Source organism: Helicoverpa zea, chromosome 15 (assembly GCF_022581195.2).
Source record: "Helicoverpa zea isolate HzStark_Cry1AcR chromosome 15, ilHelZeax1.1, whole genome shotgun sequence".
Classification (NCBI taxonomy): Eukaryota; Metazoa; Arthropoda; class Insecta; order Lepidoptera; family Noctuidae; genus Helicoverpa; species Helicoverpa zea.
The window spans coordinates 12213487-12232191 of record NC_061466.1 but is presented as its reverse complement, the minus strand read 5'-3'; the positions used below and the strand labels follow the sequence as shown (position 1 = coordinate 12232191).

General features: G+C 34.5%; 1 protein-coding gene across 2 annotated transcripts in view; it reads left to right on the top strand.

The window, feature by feature from the left end:
- Window positions 1-4232: 4232 nt before the first annotated feature.
- LOC124636876 (cytochrome P450 4C1-like) overlaps window positions 4233-18705 on the top strand; it is a 53729-nt gene continuing 39256 nt past the window's right edge. Inside the window, exons 1-2 of one of the 2 annotated variants that reach the window (XM_047173098.1) lie at window positions 4233-4409; window positions 15481-15662. In XM_047173098.1, coding sequence (XP_047029054.1) covers window positions 15515-15662 — 148 coding nt within the window. In that variant the 5' untranslated portion in view covers window positions 4233-4409; window positions 15481-15514. The remainder of the gene's footprint in view (window positions 4410-15480; window positions 15663-18705) is intronic. The other variant, XM_047173099.1, reaches the window with a different exon arrangement.

Below are 18705 nucleotides of genomic sequence, written 5' to 3'. Positions count from 1 at the left end.
CTGGTACATAAAGGGCTTGAGAAGAAACATGGTGCGTTTTCAGTAAGAGTCTGACACTCCCTTACGCTGCATCCTGCGAGAGGGTTCATTTGATGATTTCCGACAAAAAAGGTAGGTAGGAGTACTAGCTGTTTTCTACGGGTTTAACTGCGTCCTCAGTCCTTACTACTACACCCGAATGAATGAGTCATTAATGTTCGAAGGTAATAAATGACAAATAATTGTTTGTAGATAAATAAGATATCAAATTATAGATAAACCAAAATAGCAGTATTAATCATTATCGCATCTGTCTATTATACCCGGATGGCGGAAAACAATAAGTTAAGTACAAAAGTATTAAGACTGTACTTTGATACCAAACAAAATCATGTCACTATCTCTGTCTTATCAATATTCTTAGTATTACTAGATAGTATTATCACGGTAATTATATCATATTACTAGCCGTTTTCCCGCGGTTTCACCCACGTCCCGTGGGAGTTACTGCCCGCACCGGGACAAAATAAAATATCGCCTATGTTACTCGCAGATAATACAGCTTTCTAATGGTGAAAAAATATTTAAAATCGGTCCAGTAGTTTTTGAGTTTATCCATTACAACCAAACAAACAAACAAACAAAGTTTTCCTCTTTATAATATTAGTATAGAGTATAGATTACCCTTGTATTATTATCTTATCAGTGATTTTAAGAACAGATGTTTTCCTTAAAGAACAGGTGCTTTAACTACAATATATACCTACATCCTTATATTCTTGAGTGTACGTGTACTTACACAATAATTGTTCAGAAGTAGGTATAAGTATAATTATTTGCATTAAAGAGTGGGTACGTCAAACTTCCAACCAAACGTGGTGTTCCCCTTCATTATGTTCATCCCTACTAATCCCTACTTATATTATAAATGCGAAAGCAACTCTGTCTGTCTGTATGTCTGTCTGTTACGCTTTCACGTCTGAACCACTGAACTGATTTTAATCAAATTTGATACAGTGATAGAGTTGACCTTGAGAAAGAACATAGGATAGTTTTTATCCCGGACTTCTCTTGGAAACGCAATATAACCGAACTGGACATTTTTTTTTCTCAAATTTCCTTTCAGTTGTATGATTCACGGCTTCAGTATTTCTGAGAAAGTTAAGTATAGCTATACTCAAAGTTAAGTAGGTTTTCAGCGTAACAGAATTATAAGCCCAAGAGCTCACGGTACTAAGAAATAAGGCGCGTAACTCAACGAATATTTGACAGAAGTCATAATTTAATGAAGACGATTATACAACTTATACTTCAAAGCGAGACTTGGAAATACAATAATTGTCTCTGTGTCTTACATGTTCACAATTTAACTTTTCTTGCATATAAAGAGAAGTTAGGCTTCTCAAGTTACGGTCGACAAATTTTCGGATCCACAAGTTAAGCCTTAAATTATGGATACCTTTGCATAAGTAACATAACGTTTATAAGGCCACATTGACTTGATGATAGAATGGCTGGACACTTGTAAAGCTTTATTGTTTTCTAAACTAAGAGGCTAGCAATTAGTAGGACATAATAGCCATTGGTTTTAATTAGGTACTGTAGGACAGTTAGAAGCTTTTAGTCTTTAGGTTTTATTCGTTGTTTGGTCCCTGGCTGGACAACCATTTAAATACGTTCGAATGAGATTAGGTTTTGATACTGAAGTTGTCACTTTTATTCATTCTACATTTTCTACATTTTTCATTTAAATACATCGAGATCCCGGTCCCGAGCGCAATACGCGTTACAATACCAACTCTATATGTATGTCGAGTATACTGTGGGGTATGACTCTTATTTTTCCACAGCCTCTAGAAAATAATTCACGTGACATGAAAAAACAGTTTTTCACGTAGTATCTGTATCATTAAAGCTAGGTTCCTAGTATGCATTTCTATAATAGGTACGCAGACATTTTTCTAAGTACAAAAAGTTTAAATGCATTTCACAATCTCTTGTACTCACTTAATTCGAGATTTTTTTCGAGAGTAATAGTAAAAAGCTCTCTAGCAAGCGTGCCTGGCTGCGCCTGTTGATTTGTTGCGCGCATGCGATTCGAGAGGCACTCGAGCTAACTCGATTTCTACTCGAGTAAATCCTTCCCTCTCGATTAGAGCCACTTTCGAGAACCTTTGACTTTGGAAATAAATCGAAAAAACAAAGAAAAGTTTGGTTTGTTTTGACTCTTGGTATTAAAATTAACTAGTATTTAATTTTACATAGTGAAAGTAAATAGTAGTAATATAAAATATCATTCACTCATCAGCATCATCATCAGAAGTGTATCTGTAGCATTTATTCTAGTAAATTAAATATCGGAAAGAACAGATGTTTTGTTATAGTTATTAATTTCTCATTGTTTTCTATCGTTAGCGTTATTACTAGGTGTTTGTTCTACTGCACAATGCACAAGCGGATGTTAGTAGATCTTGTTGACTTTTCTAAGATTTTCCTCTTACTGCATCAAATATAAACGTGAATCCTGTTATCATCATGATTAATTATTTCAAAGATCTTTCACGACATTTTCTTGGACTACCATTTGTACCTACATCTGTGACGGCAGTTGCAAGGGGTATCAGTTTGCCTAGGTTCCTGGGTTGCTGTATCATGGTAGTCAGCTGTATTTGCTCAGACTGGAAGCCGACCCTGAAATAATGAAAATACTAGACAGATGATGACGGTGCTACAACCAGAAAATATCACACACGGAGTAGATTTCGAGTTAGGAATATGGGGTACTTACCCCAGTGCTTTCAAAGAAGATTATTATCCATTAGTTCAATGGCCGTTGTACTTTGTCTCCTACACATTGTAATAGAGTAGAAACTAGTCATCTAAAATACGTCCTCGTCATCATGGTAATCATTGTAACGACGATCAAAGTTCAGTGTAACCAACTGTGAAATTATAGGTCCAGTGATTTGCTATGTACTGTAGTGTTAGGACAATTAGTCACTACTAGATTACCCCATGGATTCGCCAGCATTCTGATACAATTATTGTATGAACCAGGTTTAAAAGATTTCTATAATATTCCACATTCACCTAGTTTTCTTCAAACCAAAGTATTTCTAAGTTTGTTTATGACTAGTTATTTTCAGGAGTTGGCCTTTTATGAATATTAACTATCTTATCCAAAGAAATTCTCGATTCCAATGATTGTTTTTAGTCGGTCTGATGCCGTAATGTGCGTAGGTACTACCATTCATCTTCATACTGGTTTATGAGTCCAAACAAACTATCAGCCGACTCAAAGTTTGCAGTGCACTAAGCATGTTAAGCAAAGTCATTCTCTTTTAATCAATTATTTTCATCACCAATCAATTTAGGGTGTAAACGTTAAACACAGTGTCATCTATATATTGACAACAAGACATGAAAGGATGTCAGATAAATTGATAACATTATCAATGAGCAAGTGATGTTGACCTTTTAACGCACACAATAGAGGAGTTATCTCGTGACAAAGATTATTATGCCATATATCGTGTTTGGGATAAGCAGGTACTAAAAAAATACAGAAATAATTGCATTCCACAATTTGCTTCCAAAAATATAAAAAAACCGGTTTCCAAAATATAAAAATGGAACTGAACTTTATAAAAGTATTGATGTGTTTAGGATACTGTATTTATTTGACTATTTGAATATCACCTCCTTTTTGGATGTCGGTTAAAAGTGTTGCAATCGAGTACACTACGCTAGTCACATTTAAATAAAACCTAAGTTTCCTAGTACAAAAATATCAGGTTAACACATCCGTACTGCAGAAATAGCGTTGTTTATGAAATCTAGTGTCTTTAGACATTGATACTGAATACACTAAAGGCCATTCCCAATATTCAAGCTATCTATTCATTTGCTTACAAGAAATAGGAATTTGACGTTACTTGTACGGAGCTAACGTCAACATTTTATCTTTGATATAGATAGATTGCATATAGAAAACAGCCAGTTACAGCAGTTATATCACTAATAACATTTGTTTATACCGGTATCTACAAAACCAGCTATAAAAAAATTGATAGCGACCGCCAACCTTGATATTCAAACTCGTTGTTCACAACTCATTTTGCATACATTACTGTCTCGATATAAAAGGTTATATGCCATTATCTTGTTATGCTATCGATGTATTATGCCAGTGTGAAATAAATCTATACCTACCGATGTGTGATTGGATATTATCTGCGTTGAAAAATTATGTTTCTCGCCAGTCTTAAGTCACAATTCTATGCGATTGTACGGTCTTTAGCTGTAGATTTATTATTAAACAACTTAAATGTTTTAAATACAAGTGTTTTATAAATAAACTGTGTTTGTGATAGTAAGTGGTTTGTTTGAGTGTTTGTTCGTTTGTGTTAGTTTATGTTACGTTTTGTTGTGTGAGTATTTTGTTTATTATTAGTTGAAATATACTGTTTATCTACCAGTATGATACAGAGGATACAATTTCTTGTTTTTCTATACCCTGGCTCCGAAACTGCTGAACCGATTTAAAAAATTCTCTCACCGTTTGAAAGTTACACTTTTCCCCAGTAACATACTTAGGCTATACTCTCTCTATAATCTCCACGGGACGCGGGTGAAATCGCGGGAAAACAGCCAGTTTTAAATGTTTTCATTTTTCTGTTTTGATCACATGCTCAAGGTTTGTGTGTACCTACCTTATTTTCTAATTAAAAAGTAGGCTTTATCGGCAGCAGTCGTTTTTTTACAGTAAAACGTAACAAATACATTGAATGACTTTCTCATTTACAATTTCAATTATAATTGATTACACGATTTAAAAACGTGTGTCATGTTTCATTTATAACTTTCCTGAGACTAATTACAACGTAATTATTATGTAGTAGGTAAATTATTTAATTTATGTAATTTACGTAGTCATTTAATTAGTTAAAGGTAGGTCAGTTTTATATACTTTTTGAAGAATAGTTGAATGTTACAACCCTTGTAATTTTTAGTGACGGGCAATTATTATTTTCACGTGTAGGTGCGGTCCTGTCTGAATTAAAATCTTAAAGAGATGATATCGGTAAATACAAGTAGAGGAAAGTTTCTTTAAAAACATCAGAATAAAATAAAAAAGAAACACCGTTTTAAATTAATAAATATAAAGCACAGTATTTATATTTTATTTCATCTGTTTTGCTTTAAAAAAGAACCATTTTTTGTTCATATTTTATGCATTTAATCATGCAAGCGTACCGGTTGATAAACTTATAAACCAAACGACCTTCACAATCTGGCATTTAGAACTTAATTTTTTAATTAGAATGATCTCAAAAATGTGGTAATTTCGACTTGAAATATGGAATTTCAGAAAATCCAGCAGACCTTTATAAATGTAGTTTTTATACAGTATCGCTCAGAATGCTATAATTACTTAGTATACCTAGTATATATTTAAAGATAAAGACAAATAAAAAAATAAATGAATAAAATAAATTATAAAGTTGATGTTTTTTTGATCGAACCCGCTAATCTCAGTAACTAACTACGAGACAGATTGTAAAACAAAGTGATCCTATAAGGGTTCCGATTTTTCCTTTTGAGGTACGGAACCCTAAAAATATTTTAGGGTTAGATAGCCTATCTATCAAGGAAGTCTGTTTAGTCTACATTTTGTCCAGGTGCGTGAAATAGTTTCACTTTGCATGGGTTAGAAAATGCTGGCAGAAGATATTATGATAATATACATGAATAAATTAAGTATCCAAGACAGTTATAATCCTATAAGCCACACAGATTAACTTCTATATAAGCAGATTAATGAATGAAGAAGCAATTTATTTTAAATCTCTCTGAAACGGGAATAAACGCTAAACGTATGAAATTTGACCTCCCATACAACCCTTGGGATTGGGCTTTCATTAACAGTTATATTATCAGAGTTCATTAAAAGCCGCGGGTTTTGGGTCAGATCAGTAAAAAAAATCATGATATATTTAAGGATCTGTTTCTCTACCGTAATGACTTGGTCCTCATTTCTTTTGTTTTGTTATTGTGTAATATTAGTTGTGTTTGTATTTTTTTTTCTATTTATACCCTGTGTGGCGGATCACGGTATGAACATATTATATTTAAGACCTATTATTATACCTGTGTATTTAATGAGTAAATGTCTTCAGCAATAACCGAGTTATAAAGAGATTTATTTTTATTTATTTACGATTTTTTGTTCACACACATTACAAAGAAAGACGACAGGAAATAAAGAATTTATAAAGGTAACGGCGGCCCTGGTACATAAAAGGTGTACGACGGAACACGACGGTTTTTAGTCGGTAAGAGTCTGACACCTCCCTCACCGCTGCTAACCCACAGCGGGAGGGGTCATTTGATGATTTTTGACGTCGATAAAAAAAAAGTACTTGAATCTGAAAGCAATGTTGTCTGGGACAGCTAGAATTGTTTTTTGGATTAAATTATGATGTAGATAACTAGGACTTTAGGGAGTGACATCTGTACTAATTCATATAACAAAGAGGTAACATGTTTTTGTCTAGCTCTGAAACTGCTAAACCGATTTGAGAAGTTCCTTCTCTGTTGGGTAGCTACACTATTCCCAAGTATATATTATAGGCTATATTTTATCCAGGTACGGGCAGTAGTTCCCACGGGACGTGGGTGAAACCGCTAGTAGGTAAAATAGGAATGAACGTGGAAATTTTCAGGTCGCCTGTAAAATAGCTAAACCCAATTATATTAGATACTTAGTCGTTATACTCCATTAAATAGGCAAAAGCACTCGTGTGCAAAATGCCAGTTAATTCACAAGCCGAACCGACCACATAGCGGCTATTGTCAGTTACCACGTGTAACACAGATAATATAGCTTAGAGCATTGAACTAACCGGAACCGCTATGAGGACAGACTGTTCAAGAAAGGCTGCCAATTTACAATTTAGTCTGCGTCAGGATCGCTGTCACAACTCACCGATCCTCTCGAAAAACATATAGAGAGTTGCTACCTAATTGCTTCCAGCTACCATTAGTTGCTACCAATTACTACCCTCTTGGTTTTGAAGATATTCAGCATCTAAAGGTGACAGCCATTCTGATATCAGGATGGCTGTCACTTTTCTCGGTGTGAAGAAACGGCGCAAAAGTATTAAGTGGCTTAATATGGCGCTTACACGCAGGAAAATGCTCGATTATCAAAAATCTATCACGGGACATATCGCCTATCTAACTCCTAAACCAGCTACCCGGGTAACCCAATACTCCTTGGTATATGACTATGACTGCCTTTTTTTGCTTTAGATTTTTTTTTTTATTTGAAACATTTGATATTTATATATTAACATAGTAAAATTTGATGTTTATTTAAATACGCATTTGATTTTCCATTTAAACGAAGTTTTTATTAAAGAAATTAGCTAGTTACCTATTCATTTCCCTAGAGTGTTCAAGATATTAGAAAGTTCATCTAGTCTAGACTTAGAATAGGTCAGATTAGCTAACAAAATTGCCTTTTTATTATATTAGAATACTATTATGAAAGGTCAAGCCAGTATTTCGATAAACATTTCCAAAAAAAATAAAGTTCTACTTAAAAAATAAAAGAAAAAAAAACATTTTAAAACAAGTACCTAGTCGTATATTTAAATTCTATTTTTTTCGTGGTTCCCAAAATAAATCAATTTGATTCTAAAACTTGTTATCATAAAGATAAACAAATTAATAAACCCCATAAAAATACAAAAACAAAAATGAAGTCACAATCTCAAACCGGATTTGTTATTTTTATCAATACTATCTTGTAGATAAGGTACATTGTTTTTATTTACGTAACTATCAATTTTATAACGTTCAAAGTACAATATTTGATCACGAATATTCTGAATGTTGGGAAACCCCTTGGACTTTGGACTTCTACCGATGTGCGTAATAATAGTTATTTGTTACCTTTCACCCGGATTTGCTTGATTTCCAAGTAAACTATTTCAAAAAAGTATCCTGCGTAAACTGAATCTCATTTTACTTACTATATGCCAAACATCATTTTCTGTTAAGCCGGTAAAGCGTGATTGAGGAACAAACATCGAACCTTCACCAGCACCAACTTTCACAGTTATAAGTAGGACTCAATGTCCAAAGTACAATTCTTGATCACGTATATTGATGATGATGATGTCCTCCCAGACGTGTCCGTCGACGGCGACACCCTGTCAATTCCCGGCAATCTGTCTTCGCTCATGGGCCCGGTAGTGACTTGCGAACCCGAATTTGTTTTTAAAAACTCGGTCACATGATGCACAGTAGAGCTCTCCGTTTGCATTAAAGGTATAATTATACGTCGGTTTAGGACGAGTTTTACGGGCCAGGCGTTTACCATCAAGGTCTTCAAGACGATGGGACTCGAAGTTTTCTAGTCCTTGATGAATTGCCTTACGCCACTCAGATCTTTGGGTGGCTAGGTCCTCCCATGAGTTCGGGGATAAACCGGTCGATTTTAAGTGGCGCTTTAATACATCCCTGTAACGTAAATATTGTCCTCCAGCTTGTACACGTATATTATAAGTGTTGGGAAACCCCTAGACTTTGCACCTTCGTTCTTTGCAACAGTTGAGTTATTACTAAAGTATAAAGTCCAAGATACAAAGCCGTTGACTTGTCCTACTAAAGTCGTGAGAATAATATTTACACAATGACTTACAGTTATTTTTTTACTGATTTATTTAATATACCACTATTTTCATATGTACTTACGTCATTGTCAAGTAGACGTTTTGCGTAGTTTAAGTCCTATTAACCATACCTAGGTAACTGGTTTGAGGAGGTCAGATAGACAGTCGCTTAAAAAATAACACTAGCTAGATTGTAAGATCGGAAAACCCCAAAAAAATGGGAAAAGGCTAGACATTTAATATGCTTACGTAAATAGATAAGTGATTTAAAATATTATCAAGGAAAACGCACTGTCTTTTAACATTTAATTAAAATTGATAGTACAAATAATAATGTTTTTTCCAATACAAATGGAAAATGGTGGCGATGAAATTTCCATCAGAGTTTCGGCACCTGAATGTCCCTACATGGATATGATAAGATACTTAGATAAAAGATAACATGAGGTAATAGCTACACAGATAATTTTCTATTGTACAACATTATAATAATAAACAACAGGGGGGAATAAAAACTCAAAGCAAAGTCCAATTGATGGTCTTATCGGTAAAGAGCAATTTCTTTCATACAACTTATTAATAAAATAAAATAAATGAATAAAACAAGAAGAATTACAAACAAATTAATAGCACTGGGTGTTATTTTTATTTCTCACCGCCAATAAAACTTGAAATTATTTGCTTTCAGGGAGATATCTAAGTTCCTTCATTGATTGATAGAGTTAGTTCGCCGACTATTTAGTGTCGGGTCATTCTCTGTACGTTAACTATTCTAAACGGAAAGTTTCGAGCGGTCACCAGATCACTTTAGGGAGTCTAAAGTCCAAACTGTTTAACACTTTGACTAACTATCTCGATTAGAAAGTGTCTAGTGTATACATGAACAAACCGGAGTTCAGTTAAAGGCTACGAAACTACTGAATCGAATTCAAAAATTCTTTCACAGTTGGTAAGCTACACTTTTTCGAGTAGGTATAACGTAGGCTATATTTTATTCCGGTACGGGCAGTAATTCCAATGAGACGCAAGTGAAACCGCGGAAGCACGGCTACTACTTAATATAATGAACATGAACATCAAAATGTGTGGACGAACTTTTGCGCTACCTAATGCTTCTGGACCCATTTCAATGAAACTTAGGATTGGTATTGCTTAGATAAACTTACAATTTACTTTAATATGCTTTAATCCGGCTGCGGAAATGGGTAGTTCTCGGGGTAAGTAGGCAAATAGTTTGCTTGATGCTGGTAGTTTATTTACAAGGTAATCGTCAATCCAATTAAACTTTTTAGCAGGTCTGATGCCTAAGCGAAGCTATCGGGTGACTAAAATTTTGTAGTGTGCTATCTCCGTTGGGAAGTGGAGTAGAACTAATTATTCACGTTGAAGTTTTTAACCTTGAAATAACGATTTAAACTTGAATAAAGTTTCATTATAATACCTAAAGAACAGGAATTCTAAAAATAAATATAACATTTGAAATATAGCGTCAAAAATAGGCTTCCTTATGTTAAGTAGTATGAAATATTATGATATAAGCTGTTTATAAAAGCTATTTATCTCCATAAGAAAGCATACATATTTTGTATGTTTCTACGCCTACAGGGGCTTAATGAACATAGACTGTGTATATTGTATATTTATAAATATATTTCTATTATATATAATTCCCTAACAACAGACTTATTCACCATCACACAATATAGTGTTCCAAAAATATATTTAAACACAAAGAGTCCATATTTATAGCCATTTATTCCTATGAATACAACTCCTGAAATACATACTTATATCACGTTTCTATAAGAAATCGCTTTTACCCGGCTTCATCCGGGCTAAGGAAAGTTTTGTTTATAAGATACTTAATGAAGTTTTAAATTTTAATAGATACATATTAAATTTAAATATGAAAACTATCCTAGTAAAACAGGTTGAAGTTAATTTCTAATTATACAAACTCAAACTCAAACTCAAAACTCAATTTTTTTTTTATTTCAAATAGGCCTATGAAAGCTCTTTCGAAACGTCAAAGTTAGGTGCACGGTTCCAAAGAGTTGGTCTCATGGAGAAGAACCGGCAAGAAACTCCATGGACACTCTTTTTAAAAGAAAATAAAAATAATTACAAACATACAGTTTTCTATCTAGTCCTGAGAATGTTATACAATCCAAATTAAGCTAAAAATGTATTAATAAATTATACAAAATAATTTTAGTGCAATCGTTACTGGAAAAATAATTTATACAATTCAAAGTAAAAATATATTGGGTAACCAAGTTATTATATAATGCAATTTGGGGTCTTGCTGGCTTGGGCTTGGCTGATCTGGGCGGAGGCACTCCCGTGTCCCGGTCGCCGGGGAAGCCACATGTGCAGAGAAAAAGAAAAAACAATAGTAATTTAACGCCAGGCATCACTGTCATTAATGTAATCCTGAATTTTATAATACGCCTTTTTAATCAAAATGTTTTTAACTACATTCTTAAACTTTTTATCAGTGAGATCAAGGATACACTTAGGTAGCTTGTTATAAAAACGCACACAATTCCCTAAGAACGACTTATTTGTTTTTGTTAGCCTAAACTTGGGAACCACTAATTTATGTTTGTTACGTGTATTTATCTGGTGAATGTCACTTTTAACTGTGAATTTATGGATGTTTTTGCGAACAAACATAATATTTTCAAAAATATACAAGGAAGGTAAAGTAAGTATATTAATTTCCTTAAAGAATTCTCTAAGAGATTCGCGAGAGCCCATGCCATAGATCGCTCGGATCGCCCTTTTTAGCAAAACAAAAATTGATTGGACATCAGCCGCTGCCCCCCATAGCAAAATGCCATATGACATCACGCAATGGAAATAGGCGAAGTATACAAGCCTGGCCGTAGCTATATCGGTCAGTTGTCTGATTTTTCTGACTGCAAAAGCAGCAGAAACAAGTCGCCCTGATAGGGAGGATATATGGGGACCCCATTGCAATTTACTGTCAATGGTAATGCCCAGAAATACTGTACTGTTAATTAACTCTAATTTGCTCTTATCGAGCATTATATTTGTTTCAACCGCAGTGACGTTAGGCAAACAGAACTTAAGACATTTAGTCTTGGAAGCATTTAATAATAAATTGTTGGCTGCGAACCATTTGGAGAGAATTTCTAGGCTTTCGTTAATGTGACTAACATTAGGGTTCTTACGCTTAACTTTAAAGACAAGGGAAGTGTCATCCGCAAACAAAATAACATCCGAAATATCAGACAACACAAATGGAAGGTCATTTATATAAGCTAGGAACAGAAATGGACCCAGTATAGAGCCTTGAGGCACGCCCATTTTTACAACTGTCCCCGAAGATGTTGAGCCGCAGACATCCACTTTTTGCTGTCTGTTGGATAAATAAGACCGGACAAGTTCAAGAGATTTTCCACGAATGCCGTAGTGTCTCAGCTTAGAAATTAGTGTATCGTGGTCCACACAATCAAACGCCTTGGAGAGATCACAGAATATACCGACGGCATCCTGCGAACTCTCCCAGGCTTCCAAAATCTGAGTGACTAACCGCGCACTTGCGTCGGTAGTGGACTTACCCTTTGTAAAGCCGAATTGACGGTCGTGCAGTATATCGTTTAAGTTGAAATGGTTTAACATCTGATCAAGCATGATCCTTTCGAATATTTTACTTAGAGCCGGGAGAATAGAAATGGGTCTGTAGTTTGACGGATTTTTCTTACAACCTGACTTAAATATTGGAATGACCTTACTGTGTTTCATCAAATCAGGAAAGGTGCCTTCATCTATACATGAGTTAAAGATTTGACTGAGTATTGGTGCAATATTGTCAATCACGGAGCTCAGGGCTTTAACAGAAATGCCCCATAAGTCTTCCGTTTTTTTTAAATTAAGGTTTTTAAAAGCTTTTTTTACTGTATTAAAAGTTATGTAATGGAATCCGAAATCCGGTACTTCTTTAGTAAAATTTTGTTTTAGTAATGACTCTGCAAGTGTAGAGGACGAGTTAAGTGATTTAGTAACCTCTACTGGTACATTAGAGAAAAAATTATCAAACGCGTTAGCAACCTGCACATTATCCGACACAGTTGCATCATTAATCGTTAACGATAGTTCGGTATCCCGGACTTTAATTTGACCCGTTTCCGCATTTATTATTTTCCAAACGGTTTTTATTTTATTATCCGATTTAGTTATTCTGTCACTAATTGATTTAGACTTTGCAAGAATACATACACTTTTGAATACCTTAGAGTAGTTCCGTACATGATCATGAAAAGATTTATCAGATGTCATTGATTTTTCTCGGTACAGGTTATACAATACATCTCTGCTTATCCTAATCCCTTTTGTACACCATTCGTTGAATTTTAATTTATTGTCGATTTTTAGTTTCTTAATAGGACATGATTTATTAAATTCTAGACAAAGTGTGTTAAATAACTTATTAAATTTAGTATTCGAGTCCTCTGATTTAAAACTACTGCATAATTTATTGACAACATTATTTTTAAACGTTTCTAAGGTTCTGTCTGTTAGTTGTCTGTATTTTATTACTATGCTTGACGGAGAGTTTTTATTAGCAGGAAAGCTAACAAGCTGCCCCAAGTGATCCGATCTCACACCAGCAATAATGGAAGAATGCTGAACCACACAATTTGTAAAAATATTGTCTAAACATGAACTTGAAGATGGTGTAATTCTAGTGGGTTCATTAAACAAATGTTTGTAAATTCATTAAACAAATTAAAAGATTGAAATAGAGATAACAGTTGATATTTATCAGAAGAATCAGAAGATATATCTATGTTAAAGTCACCGCAAATGAAAACTAGTTTATTTGACTTAAAAATCTTCCTAAGTATTTCCTCCATATTTGTAAGAAATAATGAAAAGTTACTTGCTGGTGGTCTATATACACATAAGAATAAATGACTTCCTATTTCTGCACATGCTACCTCGCACAGGCGATCAACAGAGCTCGAAGTAATGTCGCTTCTATCCTTAAATTTTAAATTATTTTTACACAATATCAATGTACCCCCACCCTCTGCAGTTACCCTATTAAATACACTAGCAACCTTGAAATTATTAATATTATAACATCACCTAACCTAAAATAAAAATACTATCGGCTAAGAATTTGGGCAGTTTCGAAATAATCGAACGTTACTTAAAATTCTACTTAAAAATATATCGTTGATATGCCACATATAAAATTAATTTTGAGCAGTAGGTACCTACAAAAAAAAATTGTTACGTTCCAGTATTAAGCCGTCAGCAACATAAAATAAATAATGATAATAGTAACAGCAGAAACTACTTAGTAATCTGTGGTAACAGTGTTTTCAGGGGACTATCCGCTCGGTTATTCCGGGCGACTCGTACTAGGTCTGTGTTCGGCGGATTTAAACTTCACTTTTGTACAGGCAGTAGTCAATTGTTTGCTACACGCGTGTAAGAACTGGGATATTTCGCTTAGAAAATTTGCCAATGTGAAAAGGCCGCTGGTATTCAGTTGCAGACATTTGTCAATAGCCTAACCCGCGGTAATGGTAATAAATTGTTAGCTGTACATGTATTTCGCATAGTAACTATTGACGTATAGTGCCTACTACGCTCAAAGATACGTTGTAGTTTGTAGACCCTATAGAGTTAATCCGATATGAAGGGGATAAAACATACCTCCTGCCTTTATCCCAATTTTTATTTGGTCAAACATACAAACCCACATTTTTATCTATAATACCTATTGATAAGTATGTTTATCTCATCAGAGAGGTCAGGTATTACACCTACGTGCGACAGTCCCGTAAAAGGGAACAGCCCATAGCCATTAAGACCACATTCGCAATCCGCTGAGATGGTCAATTGTAACCGTCGTCAGCATTTTGAGGGTTAGGGATCCTGATTACAATGCATGTTTGTTCTGGAAATTAGGACTATGAAGTTTTTTGTGTTCTTGGATATGTATTAATAACAAGCATGTGTTGGTGGTTTCACCCGCATACCGTGGAAACTTCTTGACAGCTTATAAGCTTGTTTCTGTACAACCTATTTGGTTAAATGGGCTATGAAATGCTGACATTACTTGGTTAACATATAAACTCTTTAGATTTATTACATTTAAGTATAGAATCATGTATTAAATCGAAGAGTTTTAATTAATTTACATTTTAGTTCCGCACATGTTATTCAGATTACTTATTTAACTTGGTTTAACCATTCGAAAGAGCGTTTCTAGTACAGTCAGATAAAACGTTAACTATTTTATTAAATGTTTCTACTTCTCTGAAACTTTTATGTATGTTTTAGTTTTTTATTATTTATGCAATCCTTTCTTGTATTCTACATCATTTAAATTTATTTATTCCTTAAAATGCGCCAACAGCAATACATAATATGTATAAAAAAAGAATCGATTCAAATAATATTTTAGAATCATGTTTGCTCATTAACACACAGCAATTTAAATCACGGAAACAGTGCCAATTATTTTCATTACATTTTGTATGTGTATCTAGCCAATATTAATATTACGGAAATCAATCAGCCAGGAATTCAATTATATAATTTTATTATAAAGATAAAAAAGAGACAATTATTCGAAGTTGGCTAAAAATCAACATTTTTTGAAGCTCTTTACAAAAGACAGCCCCCAAAACGCCCGCAGGACGCAAGGCAGAAGTAGTGATGGAACAAACGCCAAGGCAAACACAATACTGTCTGTATGGTTTGAAAAACCGTTGGTATTCTAAATATTGAAAAAATTAAAATGCCATTATAAAATTATTATTGTAAATTGTTTCAGATAATTTAAAAGAAAGTTACGAAAACTTCTCAAAATGCTGTTGTCACTAGCATTAGTGGGCTTCATCACCTTCATACTATGGAGACTATTGTCTGAGGAGGATAATCCTCTAGACAAGCTGCCAGGACCGAAGAAACTGCCTATTGTAGGATCTGCCTTCGAGTTTATGCGGATGAATCCACGTAAGTACTAGTTTATTATTTCAAACTGGTGGATTTTCCGCTCGATTTTCAGTAGTATCAAAAGTAAGCACGATACATTCCGAACGCCAAAAATCTGTCACTCGATCTTGTCACTTTTGTATTGGTAGTTGTCAATTGTTTTACGATTGGACGCGTACCGTAAGCAACTGGTGCCACTCGGAAAAACCGAGCGAAAAATTCTCCAGCGAGAAAGATGTTTAAGGATTTTTTTCTAGCCTGATCGATACCACTGCTGGGTGAAGTCCTCCCCATTCTTAACACCTCTCAATCGGTCGAATGTTAAAACTTTTGAAATATTTTGTAGGTTTAGTTTTTGCCAAACTTATTGCGGTTTGCAGCTAATTGCACAACACAAAGACAACGATTATGAATTAAACCGCGTGTATATGATGCAGATGTTTTGCCGTAATGGGCCGTGCGATCTAAAACGAGAAAGCACCCATAAGCTCTTTAAGCACTTTCACATTAGCAGCCATGCCATCGCATAAGCATCTTCCGTTACATCATTGCCATTGTGATTCTATTTATAACTTCGCACATCCGGACAAACAGTAGTATAGATAGAGCCTTCCTGAATCAAAGGGCGTCCTAATAATGAAAGAATTTTCCACATCAGACTAGTACCGACCTCCTAAAATGAGCACGTTCAAATAAAAACACTCTTTTTAAATATCAATCTATGTACCTAAATACAAGAAAGTCGAATCGTGTTGGTTATAACTCTAGAAAGGCTGAACTGTTTAAGTTGAAAATTAGATGGGAGGTAGCTTAGATCCGGGACATAAGATAGTTTTTGTCACCACCCGACTACAGGAACCGGTTACCTTTGGGCGCGGGTGAAGCCGTAGGCGGAAACTAGTAAGAATATAAATTAGCAAATGAATGACTTTCATTGAAATTAGCTTACCAGAACTTAATGAACCAATTTCTCTTCCTAGAAATGTTCAGGCAAATTATTCAGCAATTAGGTACTATTTTGATAAGGTTCCGACACCAATGCGAATGGATAAAAGCTTCCTAGAAATGCCTTAAAGAAACCCAATTTAATTTTTAACACGCTTTTATTAGGTCGACCTGCATATAGCTAAGTATGTACTGGAATCTAGGTAACTAATTTAACTATCTTCCAAGGATCGTAGCGTCATGGAAATTGCCAGCTGTATGTAGTTCCGATGACAATAAAATAATATGGTACTGTCAAAATTGATCTGATGATGGAGCCGGAAGATATGAACTGGAACTTCAAGATGGAACATAGTATCATAGCTGAGTTTGGACTTGTTAGAAAAGTCTTGTAATAAACTTTTGACACGATTCAGTGTAGCATTTATTAAGTTGCTGTTGTTGTTAGGTTGCTTTTCTAGTATTTAATACACGGTTTTAATAAAGTAGTTTTACTCAGGGTATCTTTGTAACAATAGGTTTATTGAACAGTATAATTTGTCCAATTGTCATTCCGTCCTGGCAAGCGACTTGATCAATACTCGTGCCTTCTCTGTGGTAACAGCTGTCTTTGTCTAGGCTTAGAATAGTGTACAAAATTGACTGCAAATACCACAAAATAGACTTTAAACATGTCGAAGGAAGACTTGAGGAAAATACATTTATTTACTGGACAATACAGAATATAAATACAAAAAAAAAAAAACTTACAAAAGAGAGTTTACGGAAGAAGCGATAAGGAGATGTGTGTTGTATCTATACTAATATTATAAAGCTGAAGAGTTTGTTTGTTTGAACGCGCTAATCTCAGAAACTACTGGTCCGATTTGAACAAATCTTTTGGTGTTAAATAGCTTTGGCGGTGATAGCGGTGCTTTTTGTCCGGGTTCGTGCAGAGGTTCCCACGGGATGCGGGTGAAACCGCTGGCAGAAGCTAGTGTAATATAATTAATCTATATTATATTTTTTTAAATAAAGTTCTTTGATATATGTTTAGCCTGCGGAAACGCACTTTCTGAGTAACTGAATATTTACATAATATAGTTGTAATGTAAAATTGTGGGTTTTATAGTAGGGGAGGCCTAGAAGGGATTTTGGGATTTACTCAAGCGCGGCAGATTAGTATATAGGGAGGTACCTATTACCCCATTTAACACCTCCACCAAATATAAGCCCTGTATATGTAGCCGCGTGTCTAGAATAAAGGATCAGATTAGTAAAAAAAAAAATATCATCTGACATTCTCCAGCGCGTCAGATTAAGATAGGGTAAGTTAGTTATATGCTAAAAAGTGTATATTCCACTAATCTGACAATTTGCGATTGACGATAAGAAGTAGGAAGGTTACAAACTTGTAAAAAAAAATCTTCATCTTGACTTTCTCGAGCGCGGCTAATTTTTTTTTTTATTTTGAAGGGAATAATTCAACGTTCACGAAAAATATATAATCTGACGATTCCCGTAAGCCGAAGTAAGGAAAATTAGTAAAGTTTAAAGCGTGCAGCTACGTGATGTCGGTATTCTCCTCCCAGGTTTCTATTCCTCTCTCTCTTTTTTCAATTCAATTCATTTGCAATAAGTGTTGGTACATTTTGGGTCTTAAATAATCTACACTAATATTATAAAGCTGAAGAGTTTTTTTGTTTGAACTCGCTAATCTCAGGAAGTCATACATAGTATGCAGATATACTGTTTTTAACGAAGACGATTCATTTTATTGGCTACTTTCGTTAAATACGTGTTCCTTCCAGTTGCATTGCTTGTCTATCGTGATACCGAGAAATGCCATTTCGTATACTTCTTGTAATTTATGTCCTCTATAATTACTCTTTATAGTCTTCTTTTTATACAGTCGTGGTGGCCTAGTCATCCGGTTAGACTGGAAGCCGACCCCAACATAGTTGGGAAAAAGGCTAGGCAGATGATGATGAGCCTTATTTTTTATCTATATGTATTAAATTGAATAAAATTAGTTTTTGTAAGATTGACGCGTAGATTATTTCCGTCAAGCCATGTTATTATAGATTCAATTGTATTGTTTATGTCACATGTATATTTATCAATGTCATTATAATTCAAT